At 42.0% G+C, this 27,375-nt stretch overlaps 1 protein-coding gene across 7 annotated transcripts in view; it reads left to right on the forward strand.

Annotated features, from left to right (window-relative positions):
* Positions 1-27,375, forward strand: part of LOC132384632 (tensin-2-like) — a 259,306-nt gene that overhangs the window by 105,747 nt on the left and 126,184 nt on the right. For all 7 annotated transcript variants that reach the window (XM_059955932.1, XM_059955933.1, XM_059955938.1 and 4 more), the window contains 2 exons: positions 10,393-10,507; positions 23,315-23,352. In XM_059955932.1, the coding sequence (XP_059811915.1) occupies positions 10,393-10,507; positions 23,315-23,352 (153 nt within the window). Of the gene's footprint in view, positions 1-10,392; positions 10,508-23,314; positions 23,353-27,375 lie in introns of those variants that run through there.

Below are 27,375 nucleotides of genomic sequence, written 5' to 3' on the forward strand. Positions count from 1 at the left end.
GTGGGGTGGTAGGTGAGGACAAGAGGAACCCTATCCCTGGGAGGGTGGCAGGAGAATGGGGTAATAGCAGATGCGTGTAAAATATAAGAGATGTTTAGGGCAGCATTGATAGTTGAGGAAGGGAAGCCCCTTTCTTTGAAAAAGGAGGATAGCTTCATTCTAAAATGAAAAGCCTCAGCCTGAGAGCAGATGCGCCAGAATTGAGAGAAAGGGATGGTGTTATTACAAATAACAGGTTAGGAAGAGGTATAGATCAATTACTGGCTTTGTCAATGATAAACATGTCCTGAGAAATTAATAATTTTTTAAAATAAACTGCCTCTGAAAAACAGCGTTGAAACAATAGCAAAACCCACTTTTTTATACAATGTGAAGCCTTCAGTCTGAAAAATTTGTTCTTTATATAATTCTAAGACAGCTATTTTGGAATCAAAGTGGCAGTGCCAGACTGGCCTGTTGGCAGCTTGCCTGGCATTTTCCAGTGTGGGCGAGGAACTTGCTACCAATCTGTGATTGCCAAGTTTAGGCTGGGTCATGTTCAATTAATTTTGCAAAATATTAGTCCTCAAGTCTATACAATAACAGACAGGCGAGCAGGTCCTTTCCTGTTGTACATCTGCATTCTGTCCATTTAGTCCTGACTTGCAAGCAACTTACTGTTCAGGAGGTGCTCTGCAAACCAAATTAATCTACTGCTCCCAAGAGGCAATATCCTCTCCTGTACATCACAGCATCACTATGCTAAACGGTGCTTTCTAAGGCAACATCTGTCCTGTACATCTGATGCACCATCAATAACTCTCTGAGATGTGAGGCGAGATACAGGCTTTTATTGGCTGGAAGAAAGAACAAGCAGCAATTGACCACCACACTACATCCTGGAGACTGAGGGCAGGGCGGTGTCCCCAATCACCTTTATACCGGGGTCCATGGGAGGAGCCACAGGAGCAGTCAGTGGGGGGGGGGGGGGGGGCGGGGCAGGCTTGTCCAGACAGGTATATGTAGTTCACCACAACATCACAGTATCATTGCACTAAACAGTGTCTTTCATGGTAGCATCTTCCCTGTACATCACCACATCGGTGTGCTAAACAGTATCTTCCAACACTTTGCTAAAACATTATGCAACGTCTTTAAACCTGATGAATTATTAAGTGTTAATACTGCAATAGGATTAGTTTATGTTAATATGGAGCATGACTCCATTATTAATATGTGCTGCAATGTAGTCTGGTTTTCTTAAAATTCCCTTCCTGTTTATTCAGGCCATAATTATGAAGCTGGGCTGTATAGGAAAATGACAGTAAATGGAAATTGTTGACAAAATTCTCTTGTTCGGCAATAATTATTTTGTTTCTCAACTTAATGACCCAAGAATTCCATCAGACCATTTTTGTTCTGTGAGCAATAACTTGCTTTCCTGTTTCTCATCAATGTTTGCTGCACCTTGTGATGGATGTTTTCAGGGTTAGGTTATTGGCACTTGGCATCCAGACAGTAATTAAATGAAGAGCTTCTGAGGTCATAGGCTATGAAAAGTATGCACAAAATGATCTGGGCCATCAGGATCTGCAAATAACATCTGCCAATTTTCAGATTATCTGCCACTATATTCAATCTTTACTGGCTTTCAAACTATATCCACACTTATAAGCCTGTAGAACGTTATGTTCCTAATTTATTTTTTCCTTCTTTGGAAAGCTTCAGGATTTGTTAAGTGCTAAAAGGTTAAGGCACATGTGCTTCAGAATGTTCTTTTAACCCTGACCCTGTTCCATTGTGGATTAAGCTGAATGGGCAGCACGTTCATGGACTGCCCTACGAATTTGCCATTTATGCTTTAGGACGGAATAGTCAGCACAGTGAAACGTTTGAAGAGGCAGCCTGGAAATGGGGAACAAGAATTTGTCTACGTTTTGTCATGTTATCTTGTGTTCCAATGCATAATAATTCAAATCAGTAGCCAGTTCAGAACACAAGCCATCCATTTTTATCAGAGAGGAAGTAAGTTAGTGGTATGATCAGTGGTACAGATTTTAGACAGAATTGTATTTTTATGGTGCCTTTCAGAACTTCAGATGTTCCAAAGTGCCACCAAAGTACATTTGAAGGGTGCAGTAAACTCCAAGACACAGGAATGCAAAAGTGACCAGGTAATGTGTTTTTATTGTGATGTTGCTTGAGAGTTAGATATTCGGCAGGAGCCCAGAATGAAGTTTCTAGTTCTTTGATTCAGATTTATTTATTTATCACATGTACATTGAAACATAGAGTGAAATATGTAATTTACCTGAACAATTAACACGCTTAGGGATGTGCTGAGGGCAGCCTGCATGTATTGCCACATATTCTGGCACCAAATGATGCCATAGACTTTTTTCACATCTATCAGATAGGCTTAGTTTAACATCTCATCTGAAAAGCAGCGTTCCCACAAAAAACAAGATCCCACAACAGCTCTACATCTGGTCAATTTTCTTTAGTGATGTTCTTTGAGGGAAGAATGCTGCCTGTGATACCTAATAAATAATCCTGCCCTCCTTTGTATCAGAATTTTACCATAATTCCTGAACCATTGAAAGATGTTGTTATTGTGAAGTTCAGTCTGAAATGATCTCTCCTCTATTTGGGATAATCCTAATAACCTGTTTTGCCATTCAATGAGACCAAGGTGGATCTGTGAACTAACTCTAAATACCCCCTTATTTCTTAATATGTCATAGAGTCATTCAAAGCAAATAGGCCCTTCAGCTTACCCAGTTCTCCATGCTGTTGTGAAAGTCTGTGCCTCCATTACCATCTCAGAAAGTGTGTTCCAAATTCCAACTACCCTGTGGGTGAAAAAATCACCTTAAACACCTTCCTTATAGCCCTTCTAAACTTTCTACTTCTTAACTTCAACCTATGCCCCTACCTACATGTACATTTGAATGCTGTTCATAGACTTCAGTTCAGCATTCAACACAATCATCCCTCAGAAACTGATTGGAAAGCTGAGCCTACTGGGCATAAACACCTCCCTCTGCAACTGGATCCTAGACTTCCTGACTGGGAGACCTCAGTCAGTCCGGATCGGGAGCAGCATCTCCAACACCATCACACTGAGCACGGGGGCCCCCCAGGGCTGTGTGCTCAGTCCACTGCTGTTCACTCTGCTGACCCACGACTGTGCTGCAACACACAGCTTGAACCACATCATCAAGTTCGCCGATGACACGACCATGGTGGGTCTCATCAGCAAGAATGACGAGTCAGCATACAGAGAGGAGGTGCAGCGGCTAACGGACCGGTGCAGAGCCAACAATCTGTCTCTGAATGTGAACAAAACAAAAGAGATGGTTGTTAACTTCAGGAGGGCACGGAGCGACCACTCTCTGCTGAACATCAATGGCTCCTCGGTAGAGATCGTTATCCAAATTTCTTGGTGTTCACCTGGTGGAGAATCTCACCTGGTCCCTCAACACCAGCTCCATAGCAAAGAAAGCCCAGCAGCATCTCTACTTTCTGTGCTGAGGAAAGTTCATCTCCCACCACCCATTCTCATCACATTCCACAGGGGTTGTATTGAGAGCATCCTGAGCAGCTGCATCACTGCCTGGTTCGGAAATTGCACCATCTTGGATTGCAAGACCCTGCAGCAGATAGTGAGATCAGCTGAGAAGATCATCGTGGTCTCTCTTCCCGCCATTACAGACATTTACACCACACGCTGCATCCGCAAAGCAAACAGCATTATGAAGGACCCCACGCACCCCTCATACAAACTCTTCTCCCTCCTGCCATCTGGGAAAAGGCACCAGAGCATTCGGGCTCTCACAACCAGATTTTGTAATAGTTTCTTCCCCCAAGCCATCAGACTCTTCAATACCCAGAGTTTGGACTGACACCAACTTACTGCCCTCTACTGTGCCTATTGTCTTGTTTGTTATATATTGTAATGCCTGCACTGTTTTGTGCACTTTATGCAGTCCTGAGTAGGTCTGTAGTCTAGTGTAGTTTTTTTCTGTGTTGTTTTTACATAGTTCAGTGTAGTTTTTGTACTGTGTCATATAGAATCATGGTCCTGAAAAACATTGTCTTGTTTTTACTGTGTACTGTACCAGCAGTTATGGTTGAAATGACAATAAAAAGTGACTTGACTTGACTTGATCTAGAGATCTCTGTGATGGCAAACAGTTTAATACTGTCTGTTCTGTCTATGTTCCATATAATTTTGTACTCCCCTCATAAATGAGACGTTCAATCCCAGGCAATATCCTGGTGAATCTCCTGGACTCCCTGAGCTCGTGTTCCCTTCAATATCTTGTAAATCAGTCAAATCATCCTTTAAACTTCTAAATTGAAAGAAAAGTAGTTTTTGTAATTTTCCCTTGAATTTAAGCTCTGCAGGTCCATATCTTGTTCTGCAAGTTGATGCTGCTCTCCCTCCAAGGACAGTATTCCCTCCCAAAGGTCTGGTGCTCACAGTTCTCCCTGTGTGACCTAACCAAGGTTTTTTGTTTCATCTGTAATTGTACAACAAAGCAGAGCCCAGTCAAATACATCACGTCATATGGCTAATACAAGAGGAAATACTGTAGTGTGCAAAAGTCTTAGGCATATATAGCTATGGTGCCTAAGACTTTTGTACAGTACTGTGTTTGTCAATGTGGAGTAGAGAGTGAGTTTGTAAATCTAGTGGAATGTTGTGAATGGTGAGGGTGGAGAGCCCTGGGAGGGGTGTGGGACAGGTGGTAGAGAAGGAGTGCCAAGTGCAAGGGGATGGTGTTGGTGCAGACACACCCAGCGCTAAGACTACAGTCAAGGTCATTCGATTCCAAGCATTTGGTTTATTGATCACTACAGAATGTCTCTCTGGTGCTTCCCACTTCCTCCTCTCCCTTCCCCTTTTCCCAACTATGATTCTCCTCTCCCTTCCCCTTCCCACTCTCAGTCCATGATAGAGACCCAGATCAGAATCAGGTTTATCATCACTCACTTATCATGAAATCTGTTTTTTTTTCGTGGCAGCAGTGCATTGCAATACATAATATGCTACAACACTGTGCAGAAGTTTTAGACTCCCGAGCTACAGTATATATGTATATGTGTCTGAGACATTTGCACAATACTGTACTTGTGAAGTGATTGGAGGAATGTATGGGGTGTGGAGATTGTCAGAGGTAGGCTTTTTACACAGACTGGTGGGTGTGTAGTGGTAGAAGCAGCTATATTCGGGACATTTAAAATGGATCTTAGAAAAACGGAGGGCTATGTGAGAGAGATTGTTCTTAGAGTAGGTAAAATGTCGGCGCAACTTTGTGGGCTGAAAGGCATCTATTATGTTGCCATGTTCTGTGTTCTATTATACACTTTATAGTTCTGTCATGTTACAAGCAGACATGAATATGACCATGCTCTGCATCTAAGGGAGGGGTTCACAACTGCCTAGTGTAAACATGGAAACACAAATTAATCTCTTTCTGACTGAACGATTTTAATGTAGTTTTATTTGGAAGGGAATTGGAATGATTAAAATGTGCTAGTCAATGGTGTGATCTTAAAAACACTGCACTGAGACTTTAGAATTAGTATTATGTCTGTAGAGTTTCAAAGGGAATTCAGGACTGGAGGGAATTCAGGACTGACTCCTAGGTGTGTTTTGATTGTCAATATAGGTCAAAAAGGAAATTCTCAGATTTTTCCCCCTTACCTAAATTATTCTGGGCCTTTTATCTAGCTTTGTCTCTCCCAGGAGGTTGCATGACATGACCAGCTGAGTTTTCCCATCATTTTTTGTTATGCCTAATAAATTACCTTTAAATTGTCCATATTGGAACAAACTAGATGGGCTTTAAATAACAACATGGTAGTTTTATGGTCAAAGTTACTGATTTTTATTCCAGATTTATAAATTACTTAGCAGGATTTGAACTTGCATCTGCAGGTCACTAGGCCAGGCCTCTGGATGCTCGCCCAGTAATATAATCACTGTGCTCCCATAACCGGCTAAAAGAGACCTTCAGTATATTAACAGATGAATGCGTTCATCTGACCTCCTACCCAACTGTATTTTAACTGAGGCTTTGTACTGTTTCATTTTATTTTACTTGTTACTGACTCACTTGAGGGGGACCTGTGGGGAGATCTTTTTGGGGAGATAGTGCCAAGTTGACAGTTGTGAGCCAACAATCCATGACGTCTCCCTCCCCATCTCCAGTATCACTGAGGTAAATGGGTGGCTTGGTGCCAGCATTAGCCCCACCCAGTTAGTCAGATTGAAAAGCTATTGAATTGAAATTATTCCTCTCTCTCCTTTAAGGAGAGAGATACTTAATGTGGAGGCAGTTCAGAGGAAGTTCACTCAGTTGATTGCTGAGATGAAGGAGTTATGGATGGTTGAGCAGGTTGGATCAATACTCATTGTGGTTAGAAGAATGAGACGATGTGGATGATTGCAGGTAGAAGAAATTTTGTTCAATTTAGCATTGGGTTTGGCACAGCCATTGTAGGCTGTTCCTGTGTTGTACTGTTCTATGTAATGAGAGTTGATTGTTATTGAGAATTGACATTGTGGATACTGAGTCTATTTCCCCTAATGGGGTATCTAGAACTATGGGGGTGGAGCTTCAGGAATAAGTGTTGTTCATTTAAGATAGACACGGAGAAATTTCTTCTCTCAGATCATGAACTTTGGATCTCTCTAGCCCTGAAAACTCTCAGGTTGGAGTCATTCAATACTTTCACGGAAGATTTTTGGTTTAAAAGGAGTGCCCAGGGTTATGGGCATACAGACAGGATAGTGAAGCTGTGATTTATTGAATGGCAGAGCAAGCTCAAGAGGAGGTATGGTCAACTCTTGTTCTCTGAATTAAGATAAGATAAAACATTTATCCCAAAGGAAATTATTGTTTCAAGGTTGTTCAGTCAGAAATATATACTTTAGAGTACAAAATGTAAGCATTGAGGAAAAACTACAAAATGTGCATTTAAAAGTAATAGAGCAAAATACAGATGTGCAATGAAACCATATACTTATACACTTAAGGAGGAGGAGTTGTAGGGTCTTCTAGACACAGGGAGGAAGGATCTCCTGTGGCATTCAGTGGGAAACTCCGGTGAAATCAGTCTCTTACTAAAGGAGCTCCTCTGTTTATCCAGAATGCCACGAAGGGGGTGAGAGGGATTGTCCGTAATGCTCCGTAGCTTCTGCACCATCCTCCCCTCAGACACAACCACCAGGGAATCCAGTTCCACCCCCAGAACAGAGCCAGCCTTCCTGACGAGCTTGTCCATCTTCTTGGTGTCAGCTGCTCTGCTCTACTGGCCCTGTAGAATAGACTGCTGGCCACCACAGAGTCAAAGAACATCTGCAGCATAGACGTTGTATGACCAGAGCCTCCTCAGGAAGTACAGTTGGCTCTGTCCCTTCTTGTACAGAACCACAGTATTTTTAGTCCAGTCCAGTTTATTGTCCAGGTTTTTGTAGTTTCGGATGACTTGTCCATCCGTTCCCATGATGGAGATGGGAATGCAGGGTGTGGAGTCCACCACCAACTTCTTTGTCCCAGCTGCAGGTGATTCAGCCCACACCACTCAACAAACTTGTCCACCACTCTTCTGTACTCAGCCTCTCGACCCTGGCTGAGACAGCCCACAACTGCCGAATCATCCAAAATCTTCTGCAGGTGCCCCTGTGCTGCTAACCACAGTATCTGATAGACAGCTTTGCAATTTCATATTCTGTGGCTCTTTGGACAGGTCACCTATAATCCAGGACACTATTGGAGCATCCATCTGCATCTCTGTGAGCTTACTCCTAGTAAAGCAGGACGCATGGTGTTAAAAGCACTGGGGAAATCAAAGAACATGATTCTCACAGTGTTGCCTGGCTCACCCAGATGGGTATAAGTCTATTGAAGAAGAAAGATAATGGTGTCCTCGACTCCAATATGTAGTTGATAAGCAAACTGCAGGGTGTCCAGTGATGGATTTACAATGGTCTGGAGGTGTGTCAGGAGAAGTCTTTCTACTGATTTCATATCATGTGAGATCAGTGCCACTGGTTTATAGTCACCAGGCATGGTGGGACTGCAGACATCCCACCATGCAAAAACTCATTTCAGGGAGGTAGCACCCGCCTCCCCACAGTCGACCTCCAAGGGTGTATGTAATACTTCATTTAGTGATTTTGTCTAATCTGTAAACCAAATTCAATATATGCAGAAAATGTGACATTAAAATATGTACTTATATTATTATGGAGTCACTTTTTTATTCTATTACAACTTTAAGCAAGTCTACAGGGAGTTTGGCCTCATCACGCAGGACATCAATAGAGTAGCTCCTTAGCAGCTAGCCAGCTAGTTTAAATAACATTAACTATGCTAGTGAACGAATGACACCTGTTAAACTCACCTCAACATGTCTTTAACATTTTAACCCACCATGGGCAATAGAAAAATCACTGTTGCAAACAGTGCAGCAAGCAACACTCTCATTATTTTTGAGATGGACTGTAAAGCCCGCCCACAGAGAAAACTGATAGGTCCACTTAGCACGAAGAGAGACCAATCAGGATGCTCCCTTTCCCTCTCCCTCTCAAGAAATATCGATTTCCTGGTTATTGTATATAATTTGTGGGCGTCAGGGAGCCGCTATCAATATGTGGGAGACTCCTGGAACTTCTGGGAGAGATGGGATGTCTGGTACTGGAACTAGGCAGGATGTTTTCCACAGCACAGGGACCTCTCCAGGCTCAGGCTTAGATTAAAGGTATATTGAAATTCTGCACCCAACTGAGTAGCACACACCTTGAGTACCTTTGGGTTGATGCCGTCTGGTCGCAGAGCTTTGCCTGGGTGAAGTCTGCTGAACCTGCTCAGCAATAACAGTCCAATATTGCTGAGTGTTTCCAATATTTTCTGGTTTTATTTCAGATTTCCGGTGTTTATATAAATTTGCTGTATAACCATTGTTGGTAGAATCTCAGATGGAGACGAGAGGGTGTACAGGAGTGAGATATACCAACTAGTGGTGTCACAGCAAGAACCTTGCACTCAGTGTCAGTAAGATTAAAGAACTGATTATGGACTTCAGGAAGGGTAAGATGAGGGAACACGAACCAATCCTCATAAAGGGATCAGAAGTGGAGAGAGTGAGCAGTTTCAAGTCTCTGGGTGTCGAGATCTCTGACGACCTAACCTGGTCCCAACATATCGATGCCACTGTAAAGAAGGCAAGACAATGGCTATATTTCATCAGGAATTTGAGGAAATTTGATTTGTCACCTGAAACACCCATAAACGTCTATAGATGTACTGTGGAGAGCATTCTGACAGGCTGCATTGCTGTCTCGTATGGGGGTGGGGGGCTACTGCCCTGGACCGAAAGAAGCTATAGGAAGTTGTAAAATTAGTCGGCTCCATCATGGGTACAAGCCTCCATTATATCCAAGACATCTGTAAGGAGTGGTACCTCAGGAAGGCAGCATCCATTATTAAGGACCTCCACCACCCTGGGCATGCCCTCTTCACATTGTTACCATCAGGAAGGAGGTACAGAAACTGGAAGGCACACACTCAGCAATTCAGGAACAGCTTCTCCCCCTCTGCCATCTGATTTCTAAATGGACATTCAACCCATGAATACCATCTCACTTTTATTATTTCTGTTTTGCACTATTCTTAATTTAACTATTTAATATACATATACTTACTGTAATTGATTTTTTTTCTATATTATTATGTATTGCATTGTACTGCTGCCACTAAGTCAACAAATTTCATGACATATACTAGTGATATGAAACCTGATTCTGAATCTGACATAGATAATATAGTGTAGCATGTAGCAATGATCTCTTTCTTGGCTGTATTTATATGTTACTCAGTGAGTTACAATCTTTCCTACATCCGGAGATAAACACAGAAATTTAGGCCAATCTCAACACCCACCTCTTGTAATCCAGTTGTGTTTCTCTTGCTCTACTTGAACCCATCCTTGATCTCTTTCAGCACCTGTCTCAGGGGCACTCTACTTGTTTGTCAGGGGATCTCTGTGGTTTTTTGGATTTTAGGGTAGTGGTACATGGAAGGTAGGAAAGGAAAACAAAGACAGTGCAAGGAATAGACTCATGTGCTAATGCCTTGAGAGAGATGTCAGTTGTGTGAAGCCAAGTGAGATGTGACTCCCTTGAGCTGAGTTCTGATGACACAGTGATTATTGTGAAATACAGAAATAAGCACAAAGTATCTTAGTTTGCATTGTAAAATGAATAGGGAAAGTGTGTGTTTAATGTCCTTGAGATGTGTTTCAGAGGTGCTATACTGTTCAGTGACAATTGACCTCATGCCACTAACATTCATTGAATATGAGGCAGGTGCTAATGCATATCTTTTTTCTGTTGTACAGCCTGGTAAGGTCGATCCCCCAACTACTCACAGCTTCAAGGAGAAGACATTTAAGAAGAAGAAGCACTGTGTAGTATGCAAACAGCCAATCACATCACAGGGCATCTTATGTCGCGGTAAGTGAAGTCCTGACAACAGAGCAAATCATGAAACTTCAAACAATTTTTCTAAGGGGAAGGAGTCAGTGTCAGACTGTGGATCAATATTCTCACTGGCATCAGTTGTCTTTGGGCGAGATATTAAACTGAGGCCCCATATGTCCCCTCAGGTGGATGTAGTACTATTTTAAAGAAGAGCAGCAGAGTTTTCCTGGTGTTTTGAGATCAGTGTTTATCCCTTCGCCAAAATCATCATGAGCTTATTACTATTTACGGTAGCTTACTGTGCACAAATTAGATCCCATGTATCCTACATTGTAGCAGTGACCTCACCTTATTACATTTTACTAAAAAGAGCTTTGCGGCATTCTGAAAGAGAAGTGAAAGGCCCTCTGGAAAAGAGAGCATTAAAAATATGACACACATTCCTCTGTTCTGTAACTGCCCTCTCAGCCAGGCACCAATGATGGATGTGGGCCACGGGTTACATGCCTTCCTGTGGACCTGTGCTGGCTCAGAGGTGCACAATTCTTAAACTGATTTGCTTTTTGCTTTTAAAAAAATTAAAATGTTATTTAATTTAGAGATAAGGCACAGAACAGGCCCTTTCAACCCAATGAGCTGCACCACCCAGCAATTCACCAATTTAACCCCAGCCTAATCACAAGACAATTTAACCCTAGCCTAATCAAGGACCAATTAACCTACTAAACAGTGCATCTTTGGAATATGGGAGGAAACTGGAGCACCCGGAGGAAACCTACACATTCACAGGAGGACATAAAAACTCCTTACAGTGGCGCCAGAATTAAACTCCCCAAGCTATATTAGCATCGTGCTAACTTCTACGCTATGGTGGTGCTCACAAATGAACTTTGTTCACTTTTGGTCTTGGACTTGCTAGCGACAGCCTTGCTGGGGTTATGGAAATCATAAGGCAGGTGAAGTATAGGAATAAGGCTTAGAACCAACATTTACCATCTTCCTGGGTGTAGCTAGAACAAGAGAGCATAGTTTCAGAGTGGGGAATCAAACTGGAAAGTCAAACCAGCATAGGCCTTGTACGAAGAATGGTGGGAGCATAGGGAGTGTAATGGAACAGAGGGATCAAGGAGTACAAGTGCATTGTTCATTGAAAGTGACATCACAGATAGACAGGTGTTTAGAACACTGACCTTCATCAGTCAGAACATTGAGTGTAGGAGTTGGAACGTTATGTTGTTTGTGAGGCTGCACTTGGGGTACTGTGTACAATTTTGGTCACCTTGTTATAGGACAGATGGGGTAAGCTGGAAAGAATGCAGAAAAGATTTACATGGATGCTGCCATGACTAGATGGTGTGAGTGATAAAGAGAGGTTGGCCAGGTTCGTTCTTCATTCCTTGGAGCTAAGGCAAATGAGTGTTGACCTTATAGAAGTGTTGAAAATTATGAGACACTTAGATAAGTTGGAAACACCCAAAACTATGGGGCATAGATTCAGGGTGAGAAGAGAAAGATTTAAAAGAAACTTGATGGGCAGCTAAATGTTATCTAAGACTTTGACAATGCAGATGTACAGTGGAAGGTATTCAGACTGGTTACATCATGGTCTGGTATGAAAACACCCATGCTTAAGAACAGAAAAGCCATGCATTTATTGCATATTGAATCTTGGTCAGAGAAAGTTGGTGTTTCTTGCCAGTGAGCATCCCAATTGTGTGTTAAAATAACCATGGGATGCCCTTATAGAACGGTGAGTAAATGCCTGCGTTGTTCCTTCTTATTTCTTCCCTATTGTTCAGTTAAACATCTGAGGAAAAGTATCTTGATACTATAACATTGAAACTGTAGTTGTATTAAAACCTCTATAGATGCATATTGGAGTGTTTCCTAACTGGTTGCATCATGGCTCAGTATGGAAACACCAATGCCCATGAATGGAAAAGCCTATAAAAAGTGGTGGACACAACCCATTACAAGCAAAGCCCTCCACATCACTGAACACATCTATACAAGGAGCACTTCCACAAGAAAGCCACATCCATCATCAGGGACCTCCACCATCCAGGCCATGCTCTTTTCTTGCTGCTTCCATCAGGAAGGAGGTATAAAAGCCTTAGGTCCCACAACACTAGGTTCATGAACAGTTATTATCCTTCAACCATCAGGCTCCTGAACCAGTATGGATAACTTCCCTCACCTTAACTCTGAACTGATACCACAACATATAGACTCACTTTCAAGGGCTCTCAACTCATGGTCTCAGTATTATTTATTTATTATTATTTTTTATTTGCACAGTTTGTCTTTTCCACAATGGTTGTCAGTCTTTGTGTGGTAGTTTTGCATTGATTCTATTGTATTTTATTATTACATTGTGAATCCCTTCAAGAAAGTAAATCTCAGAGTAATATATGGTGATATATACATACTTTGATTACAAATTTATGTTGAACTTTGAACTTTTTCCATGCAGAGGGTGGTGAGTATATGGAACAAGTTGCCAGAAGAAGCGGTTGAGGCTGGTACAGTAGAGGCACCTGGATAGGTACATGGAGAAGCAGGGCACAGAGGGATATGAGCTGAGTGTAGGGAGTTGGGACTAGTTGGGTGGGCACCATGATCAGCATAGACTCATTGGGCCTAATGACTTGTATCCATGATGTATTGCTCTGTTACTTTGAGTCACCCATTTAAGGCAGAGATGAGAAGAGATTCCTTTTCTGAGGACTATGACTCTTTAATTCTGTACCCCAGAGTGCTGTGAAGGCAGATTTTTGTGTATATTGAGAGGCGAGACTGTCCCTAGAATATTGCATTCACTTTTGGTCTCCACATTTAAGGAAGTGTTTCAGGTTCATTAGGTTAATTCCTGGGGTGAAGGGTTGATGCATAAGGAGAAGCTGGGTTTGTACTCATTACAGTTCAGACAAATAGGAAGGTGTCTTATTAAACCACATAAGATTTTGAATGGGGTTGTCAGGGTGGATGCTGTGAGGATGTTTCTGTGGTGGGGGTATCGAGAACCAGGAAACAGAGTTTCTGAATAAGAGGTTTCCCATTTCAGACAAAGATGAGAAGGAATTTCTCTCCCAGAGGGAGGTCAGTCTTTGGAATTCTTTCCTCGCAGAGCTGTAAAGGTGGAGTCATTGAATATATTCAAAGTGGAGACAGAAAAGCACTTGAACTGCAAGGAAGATAAAGGATATGTGGAGAGAACAGAGAATGGTATTCATTTGAGTCCTGAAGAAGGGTCTTGGCCTGAAACGTAGACTGTTTATTCATTTCCATAGATGCTGCCTGGCCTGCTGAGTTCCTCTAGAATTTTGAGTGTGTTGAATGGCATTCAAACCAAGATTGATCAGCCTTGATCTTATTGAATGATACAGTAGACTCAAAGGGTTAATTAACTAACTCACTCCCATTCCTCTTTCCTGTGTTCATACGTTCATCAAAGCAGCAATTATATTGAACCTTTGATGCAGCCACAAGTTAGGATGGGGACGAACAGCTTGATCAACAGGATATTTATTGAGGAACATCTTAAAGAAGGAGAGGACGAAAAGGTTTAGGGCAAGAATCCTGGAGCTTGGATGGTGGAATTTGAAGATGGTCAAGAGGTTGGAGTTGGAGGAGCGCCGAGGTTTTAGGGACTGTAGGAAGGTACAAAGACAAGAAGGAATGAGACTCGGAGGGATTTAAAAACAAGGATGTGAATTTGATAATGCCACTGTGCCACCTGCCCCCCCCCCCCCCAGTCACATGAGCAGTAGTGATAGGGGATTCATTGGTTAGGGGAACAGACAGGAGCTGTATGGCACTTTAATAAAATATTATATAAAAGAAAATTTCAGCTGCACGGCAACAAAGGCAGTGTGTGCCAGAGCATTTCAGTTACTGTGCAGCTGCACACCCGCACAGCTTAGAGGGAACAGTGGACAGAAGGTTCTGTGAAAGAGAATGAGATTCCCAAATGTATGTTGCTTCATTGGTGCAAGGGCCACAGACATCTCGGATGAAGTGAGAGGGAGTGTAGCCAGAGGTCATGGTCCACATCAGTATCAATGACAGGTAGAAAGGGTGATGAGGTCCTGCAAAATGAGTTCAGGAGTTAGGTGTTAAGTCAAAGGACAGAACCTCCAGGATTGTGATCTCAGGATTGCTACCTGTGCCACGTGCTAGTGAGGCCAGAACTAGGAAGATTATATAGTTTAACACATTACTAAGGAATTGGTGGAGGAGGGAAAACTTCAGATTTTTGGATCATTGAGCTCTCTTCCAGGGAAGGTGGGACCTGTATAGATGACACGAGTGAATCTGCAGATGCAGGAAATAAAAACACAAAATGCTGGCAGAACTCAGCAGGCCAGACAGCATCTATGGGAGGAGGTAGTGATGACGTTTTGGGCCGAAACCCTTCATCAGGAGGGTTTCGACATGTATAGACGACATGGTTTATACCTGAACTGGAGGGGAACCAATGTATTTGTGGGAAGATTTGCTGGTGCTTCTTTGAAGGGTTTAAACCAGAGTTGCAGCAGGATGGGAACCAAAGTGCCACAGCAGATGGTGGAGAGGTTGTGGAGAAAGATTATGTTAAGCCTATATACAAAGTCAGGAATCAAAAGGTTGAGCTTGGTGGGAATAATGTTCTGAGTTGTGTCTATTTCAATGCAAGTAGACTGTTGTAGGTAAGGCGGATGAGCTTAGAGCATGGATCAGCATGTATAATTATGATATTGTAGCCATGGGGCAAGACTGGCAGCTCAATGTTCCGGGTTTCTGTTGTCTTGGATGTGAAACAGTGGGAGGGTTTAAAGGGGGAGGGGTGGCATTATTAATCAGGGAAAACGTCACAGCAGTGCTCAGACAGGACAGACTGGGGAACTGATCTACTCAGGCTATATGGGTGGAACTGTGGATTAAGTAAGAGATGACCACATTAATGGGATTATATTATAGACCACACAATAGTCAGCGAGATTTTGAGGAGCAGATTTGTAAAAAGATTGCAGACTGTTGCAAGAAACATAAGGTTCTGATAGGTGATTTTAACTTTCCAAATATTGATTGGGACTTCCATATTCTAAAAGGACTAGATGGGATAGAGTTTGGCAAATGTGTTCAGGAAATTTTTTTGATCAATATATAGAGGTCCCAACTAGAGAGTGTGTGACACTGGATCTGCTATTAGGGAATGAGACAGTCAGGTGACAGAAGTGTGTGTAGGGGAACACTTTGCATCTAGTGATCACAATGCCGTTAGTTTCAAAATAATTATGGAGAAGGATAAGACTGGGTTGAGATTCTAAAGTTTGATGGCATGAGAAAGGATCTAGCAAGTGTTGATTGGGACAGGTTGCTTCCTGGAAAAGGTATACTTGGTAAATAGGGAGGCCTTCAAAAGTGAAATTCTGAAAATACGGAGTTTTATGTTCCTGTTAGAAGGGGAGAAAAAAACAAGGCAAACAGACTTAGGGAACCTTGCTTTTTGAGAGATATTAAGGTCCTGGTTAAGAAGAAAGAGGTGCATTACAGGCATAGGCAGCAAGGAACAAATGACGTGCATGTACTTGAGAAGTATAAGAAATGCAAGAGAACAGTAAAGATGGAAATCAGGAGGGTTAAAAGAAGGCATGAGGTTGCTCCTTCAGACAAAGTAAAGGAGAATCTCAAGGGTTTCTACCAATATACTACGAGCAAAAACATACATAGCAAGGGACAAAATTAGTCCGCTTGAGGATCACATGGTCATATATGTGTGGAGCCAAAATAAATGGGGGAGATCTTGAATGGATATTTTGTCTCTGTACTTACTCGAGAGACAGACACAGAGTTTATAAAACTCAGACAAAACAACAGAGAGGTCATGAATTGCATACGGATTACAGAGGTGTTTGCTGTCTTGAGGCAAATTAGAGTGGACAAATCCCCAGGGTCTGACAAAGTGTCCCCTCAGACCCTATGGGAGGCTAGTACAGAAATTGCAGAGGCATTTGAAACATACTTAGCCACAGGATAAGGGCAGCCTGTGGACTGGAGGACAGCTAATGTTGTTCTGTTGTTCAAGAAAAGCTTTAAGAATTATAATGGGAAATTATAGGCCAGTGAGTCTGATGTCAGTGGGTAAATTATTCAAAGGACTGGATATATAAGCATTTGGATAGACTGGGCCTGATTTTGGATCATCAACATGGCTTTGTGCATGTCCAACCAATCTTAGAGTTTTTTTGAAGAGGTTACTAGAAAAGTAAATGAAGGAAAAGCAGAGGATGTTGTCTACATGGACTTTAGCAAAGCCTTTGATAAAGACCTGCATGGAAGGTTGGTTAAAAAGGTTTAGTTGCTTGGAATTCAGGATGAGATAGAAAATTGGATTGGACATTGGCTTCATGGAAAAAGCCAGAGAATAGTAGTACAATTATAGGAAAGATGTCAACAAAATAGAGAGAGTACCTAGGATATTTACTAGACTGTTACCTGGGTTTCAGAACCTAAGTTACAGAGAAAGGTTGAACAAGTTAGGTCTTTATTCTTTGGAGAGGACTTGAGAGGGGACTTGATAGAGGTATTTAAAATTATGAGGGGGATAGATAGAGTTGATGTGGATAGGCTTTTTCCATTGAGAGTAGGGGAGATTCAAATACGAGGACATGAGTTGAGAGTTAAGGGGCAAAAGTTTAAGGGTAACATGAGGGGGAATTTCTTTACTGTGTGGAACAAGCTTTTAGTAGAAGTGGTAGAGGCAGGTTCAGTATTGTCATTTAAAAAAAAATTGGATAGGTATATGAACAGGAAAGGAATGGAGGGTTATGGGCTGAGTGCGGGTCGATGGGACAAGGTGAGAGTAAGCGTTCGGCATGGACTAGAAGGGCCGAGATCACCTGTTTCCATGCTGTAATTGTTATATGGTTAAGGGTGAAAGGTCAAGTATTAAGGGGAACCTGAGGGGTCTCCACTCAGAGTGTGGTGTGAGTGTGGAATGAGCTACCAGAAAAAAATAGTGGATATAGGTTCAATTTCAACTTTTAGGAGAAGTTTGGATAAGTACTTCAATGCAAGGGGTATGGAGGCCCATAGTTCAGGTGTGGGGCGATGGAACTAGCATAATAAGGCTTCAGACAGACAAGGTGGGCAAAAGGGCCTGATTCTGTGCTGTAGTGCTCTATGGCTCTAGGCTAGATTGCAACTGAATGACTGCCTCACTGGGAAGGATTGTTGAGACCTTGGATGGTGGAAGGGAAGAAGTGAAAAGGCAGATATGGCAACCCCTTTGGTTGTGTGGGAATATGCCATAATAGAGAAGTGGTTGACAGGGGCAGGGAATGAATTTGTAATTGTCACAAAAGGAACTGTCCCTTTGAAATTATGAAAAGACAGGGGAGTGTAAAAACAAAATGCTGGAGGAACTTAGCAGATCAGGCAAGATATATGGAGGTAAATGGCAGTTGACGTTTTGGGCCGAGACCCTTCATCACATCTAGAAAGAAAGAGTGCAAAAGCCAGAATAAAAGAATGGGGAGAGGGTAGGTAATTGAGCCGGCAGGTGATAGGTGGTGAGAGGGAAGATAGGTGGTGGTGGTGGTGGAGGGAAGGTAAGTGGGAATGATGTGAGAATTTGAGAGATGATAGGTGAGAGTGTCAAAGGGATGGAGGAATTCAATGGGAATTGATAGTGGACTGTGAAATAAAGGGAAGGACGGACAATGAGGGAAGAAGGTGAAGGTGTTGGGCTGGTTGTAAGGGTGGGGTAGGGCAAAGAGAAGGGAGTAATGGGGCAGGGAGAGCTGTATTTAGTAGTATAACCATGTTGGAGCTCCCTCAAACACAAAAGCCTTCACTACCTTCACTCAGCCAGCACAACCACTGCTTGTGTTACTCACTCTCCTGGTCTCAGCCTTGTCACAGATGCCTCTTGTACTCATCATCTCTCCTTCTTCCACCCCTCCCCACCCCTGCTCCCCACCCATCTTTTGTCTTTAATCTTGTTTCATTTCTAACATTTCCTAGATGAAATGTTAACTGTGTTTTCAGCTTTATATGTTCTGCATAACCTCCCAAATATTTACAACATTCTCTGTTTGTGTATTAGAGAATACTACACTAGTTCCAGCAAAACTAACATCTGATGATGCATACATTACAATGGAAAACACCTGATGTTTATTAAATAGCTGTCATGGGTGTGAAAACAGACAAAGAGTTTCACAGAGAGTACCATATAAAATGGGTGGTTTCACTGGGAAGATCATGCCAACAGGAGTTTGAAGCCAACTCAAAAATGCTATATTTTAAAAACTGATTTCCCTTTCCCCTCCCCCTCCCCCTCTTTCCCTCGTTCTCCCTTTCTCTCTGATGGTGACTGGTGCATTGTTTACACCACAAGTTTGCAGCAGTGTTTTCTCCTATTTTTGTGCTGCAAAATGGGCCCTGAACCCTGTCATTAATCAAAGTGGATAGTCATTAACTGGTGTTTTTTTTTAAAAGACTGGAAAGTCCCTGCCTGGAACTTGCTGAATAAAATATCCTGCCTTACAGTAAATACTCCTTGCTCCCACCCTGAGTTCTGATAATCAGTCAAGAAGCAAATGGAGATTGAAGTTGGCAGTAAGTTCTCCCAGTGGAAGCAAGTAGGATTGATTTTCAGTGTGCCTTTTGCTGTCTGTCTCAAGCCCTGCTCGTGTGATCTGTTCAGATAGATATCCACTGAAGTGGTTGGTTTTCTGTGTGTGGTTGAGTCAAGCACGAATATATATGATCAAATATAGACCAAGACTGGGTAAGGACAGTAGACTTCTTTCCCTGAGAGACATTTGTGAACTGGATGGTAGTCCAATGGTTTTATGGACATGAGATTCTGCAGATGCTGAAAATCTTGAGCAACACATACAAAATGTTGGAGGGACTGTGGTGAACTACATATACATGTCTCGACACGCCCCCTGCTGACTGCTCCTGTGGCTCCTCCCACAGACCCTTTTGTAAAGGCGATCAAGGCCTGAGCCCGGCCTCTCAGTCTCCAGGATGTAGTATGGTGGTCACTCACTGTTTGTTCCTTCTTCCAGTCAATGAAAGCCGATATCTCGCCTTGCGTCTCAGAGTGAGTTATTGATGGTGCATCAGGGACTAAGCAAGTCAGGCAGCATCTATGAATGGAAATGAACAGCTGATGGTTTGGGCTGAGACCCTTCGTCATATCACTGTTGTTGATGTCAGCTTGTTATCTAGAATTACTTAATTAGTTCAATTTAAATTAACCAGCTACAGGATACAAATCCATGTCTCCAGCTTAACTGTTCTGGTCTTTTGTACCAGGCCACTATGGTGCTATATCCTTACTTACTTAAATTCTGTAAACTGTTAGAAGAGTTTTGGTGGTAGAGGTTGGAATTAAGCCCTTGGCTTTCCCCTTTATTAAATTTGTTTATTAAAGTGACTTTGAAAAGTGAGTAGGTTAACAAGGGAGAAAACGAGTGACCTGAAAACACAAATGTCCTAGCTATGATGTAAAAGAGGTGGATTATCGAGGCCAACGTTGACCACTTGCTTAGCTGGTTCAACAGATTGGGGTATATTTATTGATAGGTTGAATGTAGAGAAATTGTTTCCTTTCTGGTTGAGTTGGAACAAAGGGGCTTCAATCTAGGAAAACAACTGACACATCAAGCTTGAGACTTCTGAAGGAATTTCTTGATACAGCATTCAGGATGTTTTTTAGCATGGTTGGAGCTGAAAATGTTGATAAATAGAAAAGGCTTTTATTTCTATTGAGTCTTCCATGATTTATCAAAATACTTATTAACTAATGGAAAAACTCAGCAAATCAGGCAGTATTTGTGGAGAGACTGAATTAACCCTTCGGGTCAATGATTTTAATAGAACTGGAGAAGTTAGAAATAAATAATGTTCTAAGTTGCAGAAAATGGCTGGCGGTACAGAGAGAATGAAATGGAAGATTTGTTATCATAAATACTGGGTTCACAGAGATAATTTAAATTTAGTTAATGAAATAAATCTGGAATTAAAAATGAATTGAACTGACATGCATCATGAGATTTGTTGTTTACTGGCAGCAAAACATGAACATTGCAATACATAAACATTACTATAAGTTACAATAAGAAATATAGTAAATAAGTACAGTAGTGCAAAATACTGAGGTATTGTTCATGGGTTCATGGACCGTTCAGAAACCTGATGGCAGAAGGTAAGAAGCTGTTCCTAAAATATTGAGTGTGTGTCTTCAGGTTCCTGTACCTCCTCCCTAGTGGTGGCAATGAGAAGAGGGCATGTTCCAGGTGGTGTGGATCCTTAATGATGGATGCTGTCCTGAGGCATTGCCTTTTGAAGATTTCCTTGATGGTGGAGCAGCTAGTGCCATGATGGAACTCGCAGAGTTTGCAACACTTTGCAACTTTTTATGATCCTGGGCCTCCATAACAGCCAGTGATGCAATCAGTCAGAATACTTTCTGTAGAAATTTGCTAGAGTCTTTGGTGACACACCAAATCTCCTTAAACTCCTAATGAAATACATCCATCTTCATAATTGTATCAATATGTTGGGACCATGATAGATCCTCAGAGATGTCGACACAATCAGCAACTTGAAGCTGCTGACCCCTCAATGAGGACTGCTGTGTGTTCTCCTTACTTCCCCTTCCTGAAGTCCACAATTTGTTACTTGGTCATACTGACATTGAGTGCAAGGTTTTGTTGTGACACCACTCAACCAGCAGATCTATCTCACTCCTGTATGCCTCCTCATCACCATCTGAGATTCTGTCAACAACAGTTGTGTCATTGGTGAATTGAAAGATGGTGTTTGAGCTGTGCCTAGCCAAACAGTCATGGGTGTAGAGAGCAATGCACACAAAATGCTGGAAGGACTCAGTAGGCCAGGCAGCATCTATGAAAAGAGTAAACAGTCGACATTTAGGGCCTAAACCCTTCATCAGGTCTGGAAGGAGAGATGAGAAATGCGTAAGAAGGTGGGGAGAGGGGAGGAAGAAGTACTAGGTGGTAGGTGAAACTGGGAGAGGGAAAGGAGGTGAAGTAGAGAGCTGAGAAGTTAATTGGTAAAAGAGACAAAGGGCTGGAGGATGGGGAATCTGATAGGAGAGGTTAGAGGACCTTAGACAGTATTGCTATTATCCAGGTGATCCAAGATCGAGTGGAGAACCAGTGAGATTGCATCCACTGTTGACCTATTGTGACGGTAAGCAAATTGCAGCGGGTTCAGGTCCTTGCTTAGATAGGAGTTAATTCTAGCCATGACCAACCTCTCAAAGCACTTACATCAGTGTATATCAGCTTGTACTGTTAAAGTTTATATCAGTAGAATGGGGACCACTAAACCATTGAATTATAAAGTCACAAATATTTGGAGGGGCGTGATTGACACAAATGGAAGCCTGGAGAGGGAAGAAGCAGGAGAAACAGACCAACTAGAGGTTGAAGGACGAGGAAAAGAAGAGATACTGAAGATTGCCAATTTCACTAGCCCATTGAAGGCAACATCCATTTCAATAGCATCTTTAATATAGTAAGATGTCCCCAGGTCCTCTCTGGGAGTGATCTTGGAATCTTAACGTGATCTTGGAGGTTTGTGAAAATGATTAGTGAGAGAGAAAGGACGCAAAGGATTGAAAGCAAGAATGAGAATTTTTTTAAACAGCGAATTTCTTAATTAGGTGTCAGGATGGGACTGGTATGATATCAATGTGAGCTAAGGTACACACAGCTGGGTTCTGGATATGCTCAGGAAGGAAGTGGAAAGGTCAGGGTTGCCTTGTGTAAAATGAATCAGAGGATCCTTGTGGAAGAGGATTTCAGCAACGGAGGCAAGGAAGAGTGGAGTTGTGCGACTTTACAGAGGTGGGAATGGTGTATTTTAGTAATAGCGTGGATGGACAGAACTCACCTTGCTAGTTTTGTCAATAGTGTACAGTACTCTTGTTTCAGTCAGACAGAGGCCTGGGAGAGATAAGGAGGCCCTCACTGGGATTTTGCCGTGAGTAGCTGAAAACTGGTTTTCCAGCTCGCATGCCAGAGGCAGAAGGAAGACCTGGCATACACACAGCAGAGCAGAATTCTAATTAACAAGACAAAGAAAGGAAATGACATATAATGACCTTTAATAGAGTATGAACTCACTAATCATATTTACAGAGTGCTAGCTGAGAGGTTCCTTCCAATGACAATTTATGATCTGCCACAGAACTAATGACTAAACTAGACCACAGTTCCATACTGTAAATGGTACATAGTGTCTACTCTAGCTGGGTTTTGAAGCCCAGTTTTACTAGGATTGAATCTGACCGGATCCTGTTGTTTACCAGATTGTAAATAGTCACCATCTTGTACTGCTTCTGTGCCACTGAGAACAACAGTTCCGTGGTCCCTGCAACTGCCTCTTCAGAATTTTGCTCTCTGGGCATGTATTGTGAGGTCTCAACCCAACAGACACTTGAAAATTGGGTGCCAGATTGTATAACAGGCATGGGAGATGATATTAACAAATGCACTTTGCATATGAAATGAATGCAGCCCTAATATTGGTGACTTTAAGTGATTCTTTTCCAATAATCCTGAATCAGAAAAGTGAACCCAATAGATTGTTTGAGACCTGAAGTGGGGGAAGGAAAGAATCAGGTTTATTACCACTGATGTGTCATGAAATATTGTTATTTTGTGACAGCAGCACTGTGCAATACATAAAAATTACTATAATTTACAATAAGAAAAGTTTGAAAAAGTGATTGACCAACGATTACAGAGTCTACTATCTTATCTAGAACCTAATTTCCTCAATGATTGACACATTGTTTTCTTTCTCCTCCAGTCTGCAAGTTAGCAAGTCACAAGAAATGTGAATCCAAGGTAAGATGTTGCTTTATTTGATATGCTCACTTGGTTAGCTATTTGAACAGACAAATTTTCTGATGTTTGGCATTGTTGATTTAATTCTGTAAACTCCTGTCATCCTCCCTGATAAACACTTAAAAGTGGCCACACAGATGTTTGTATCTGATTTTTGACATGCACAGGCAAAATTACTGCAGATGCTGGAAATCTGAGATAAGATTGAAATACTAGAAACTTTCAGAAGTTCAGTCAGCATCTGTAGAGAGAGAGAGAGAAAACAGGATTAACATTTGATTGATGATCTTTCATCAGAACATTCGTCTGATTAAAAGTCTTTGATATGAAACATTGACTCTATTTTGCTCTTCACAGATGTAGCCTGATCTGCTGAGCATTTCCTAAATTCCTTGTTTTCATTACCCTCAAATATTCTCACTCTGTTTTCTCCTTAATTACGTTTTAGTCTATTACTTAGCAGCTTTTGTAGTCATGTGCTTGTATTTTATTTTCATTAAATGTGTGGAAATCGATGGGTGGAATTAACCTGCAGTGGCTTCTTCTGTCCAAGCCTTTAGCTCCTGCAGTGGCATCGGGATGCAAGGATGTTTTCTGTGCTTGTAGTCCTCAAGACAACATAGCAAGCCAGATGCTCAGTGCCATGGCCAAACACCAGTCAGCATGCAGGTGACTTTAAAGTATTTTAGGTGCTCATGATCAACTGGCAAATAGTATGGTGTTTGTCTTGTTGACCTGGATTTTCTTTCTAACAGCCATTGACTTCAAATTGGAACTTAGCACTAGACTGAAATGCATTACTCCTGTGGGCTGAAGATGACAATTGAACACTGCTTTTAGGTCAGTTATTTATAGTAAGAGACAAAGTTTGGTGTGTGTTGGGACAAAGGCTCATGGGAAGAATGGCAGGACTACCAAACAGCATGGACAACTGTGAACACAGCTGCAGAGATTCAATCACAGTTAGTGATCTGCAGCCACAAATTCATCACATGGAAACTCTTCTTTGAATTGTGTCTCACCCTGGGCAACATCAAAGCTGCCAAATGTTCCCATATTAATTGCTTATAACACAGCTTATTTTCCTTTCAATTTGTTCAAGCCAGTTTAAATGTTTTAAGAAGTTTATCAGGAGGTCCGGCTTGTCTAAAGAGTTTTCTGCAGTGAGTTTTTTTTTGCCTTCTGTATCTCTTGTTTCTTTCCAAATTAACAGATTGCCTGTGAATGGATACTGGTAGATGTTCTACATTTTAACCCCTTGACCGCCAGTCCTATCAGCTTCCACACTCTTCCAAGGATAAATACTTGACTCTCTTCCTATAGTCTGTTACTATTTCTAATCTCCAATTCCTCTTCCAAACCCTCCCTACAAATACCGGAGCAGGTTTTATTATTTTGGATATGGTATATTGCAGGTGTGATGGAATTAAATTTGTAAAACCAAAATGTAGCCAAAAGGATCAGATCCCTCTTTACCACAGCTGGCTGTCTACTGTACTGCATGATCAGTGCACCACAACTACAGCAAGCCCTGGCTCTAGAAGTTGCACTGTCCCGCTTTCCAGTCATCATTAACTACAGTAACATAGAAGTTAAATTGCTAGGCTTACATCCAGAGATCTTGACTACTGAGCCAGATGTTTGAGTTTGAATCACACCACAGTCACTGGAGAAAGTATTATTCAAGTAATTAAACAAATCTGGTTTAAAGAAAATCTGATGACAGTAATCACATGTATTATTGTAAAAATCCCACCTGATTCACTAAAGGGAATAAATTAATGTTGTTACCTAGTCTGGCCTATATGTTATTCCAGGCCAACAGCAAGTTCCCTTTTGAAAATAACTCAGGAATCCACTCACTTCAGATGCAATTAGGAATAGTTTTTTATATATATATACACATACACACATACACATACACACACACACACATACACACACACACACATACACACACACACACACACACACACACACACACACACACACACACACACACACACACACACACTCACACACACACACTCACACACACACACACTATATATAGCTTAAAGAATTTGTAGTTGGCTGCTGCACATTCTGAGACCTGCGAAGTGTTACTGGGGGGCTTGCAGTAACTTTGGCTCCTGCTATCATGTGAAAATTCCATGTTTTCAAAGCTGTACAGGACACTGTTCTCTGGAGTTTAAATTTAATCTCCAACCACCAGCAAGCTGGAAATCTGAATCATTTCCTCCTCCAGAATTCCATCAGGCATGCCCATTCCCAGGCTGGCCCTGGCCAAGACTGTCCACCAATTAGCTAAGCAATTTAATTGCTGCTGTCCTCCTATTTAAGGCCCTTAGAGGATTTGCCACTGATCAGCAATATAGAGAGGGGTGGAGGGAACAAAATGGCAGTAAAAATAGAGTTGAGCAACAAGTGGGATAAAGTATTTGCCAATTTGACATAGCTGAATGCCTTGGAGAATTCATTAACAAAAAAAAAGAGTTTTTTTTAATTTTGAGTCCAGCTATCTTGAGCAGATGGTTGTACTGTGTGACAAATGTGCTGTCTTCTTGGAGGCTTCCTCCTGATCAAGAGAACATAAACACAAGAGATTCTGGAAATCTAGAGCAACAAACAAAATACTGGAACAACTCAGCCTGTCCGGCAGCATCTATGGACAGGAATAGACAATTGACGTTTCAGGCTGAGACCTTTCATCAGGACTGGAAAGGAAAGGAGCAGAAGCCCGAATAAGGTGTGGGGGGAGGGGATGAAGTACAGAATGAGGAAGATTGGAGGACCGCTTTGTCGAGCACCTTCGCTCTGCCTGATGCAAAAGGCAGGATCTCCTGGTGGTTACGCATTTCATTTTGACTTCCCATTCACATTCTGACATGTCTGTCCAAAGCATCTTCTACTGCCACAATGAGCCAAACTCAGTTTAGAAGAGCAACACCTCATATTGTGTTTGGGTAGTCTGCAGTCTAACTGCATGAACATCAATTTCTCTAACTTCCAGTAATTTCTCTGCCTCCCTCATTCTCTCTTTTTCCATTCCTTATTCTGGTTGCCCCTTCTCCTCACCCGCTCATCACCTCGGTTTGGTGCCCCACCTCCTTCCCTTTCTTCTATGGTCCACTGTCCTCTCCTACCAGATTCCTTCTTCTTTAGCCCTTTACCTTTTCCACCTATCACTTCTCATCTTATCACTTTATCCACCCTCCCCCTAACCTGATCTCATCTATCACCTGCCAGCTTGTACTCCTCCTCCTCCTGCCCCCAACTTCTTATTCTGGCTTCTGCCTTCTTTCTTTCCAGTCCTGGTGAAGGGTCTCGGCCTGAAGCATCAATTGTTTATTCCTCTCCATAGATGCTACCTTGCTGAATTCCTCCAGCATACTTTGTGTGTTTTTGTTCCCTAATTTGGCTCCTTTCATCGCCTGTGGTAATTTGATAAATTGGTCAACTGTATATGGCTGTTGTTAGTAGATAGACAAGTCTGGCTTCCACAGCACTCTCCCACCCCCTTGCCTAACTCCTCACAAGTCTCACAGACCCTATATCCCTCCCTTCCCTTCGGCTGCTCCACCTAGTAGTCTATTTAGGAACCAATGAAACAACAATGAGGACTTATAAAACAGAAGGGATTGTGGGTTCAAGTCCCACTCCAAAGACTAGAGTACAAAAGTTAAGGCCAACACTTCAGTGTGGTATTGAGGGAAATACTATGCTGTTGGATGAGGTCCTACCTGTTATTTTGGACACTATTTTGAAGTACAGCAGTAGGGGAAGTTTTCTGTGGGGTCTTGGCCAACATTTATCCTCTCATCAACATCATTAGAACAGATGTCTTGGTCATTGTCACACTGTGGGAGCATAGTAAGGTACTCCAATAATTTTGGAACATCATTAGGGTATGGAAATGTAATCCCTTCTTGCTTTGAATTAATAGCTCTGATGGGGTTCTTCTAGATACATATTTATTTTTAAATAAAGAAATGAAGTTTCTTTATAATTTCGGTTGAAGGA

This window comes from Hypanus sabinus, chromosome X1 (genome assembly GCF_030144855.1).
Source record: "Hypanus sabinus isolate sHypSab1 chromosome X1, sHypSab1.hap1, whole genome shotgun sequence".
NCBI lineage: Eukaryota > Metazoa > Chordata > Chondrichthyes > Myliobatiformes > Dasyatidae > Hypanus > Hypanus sabinus.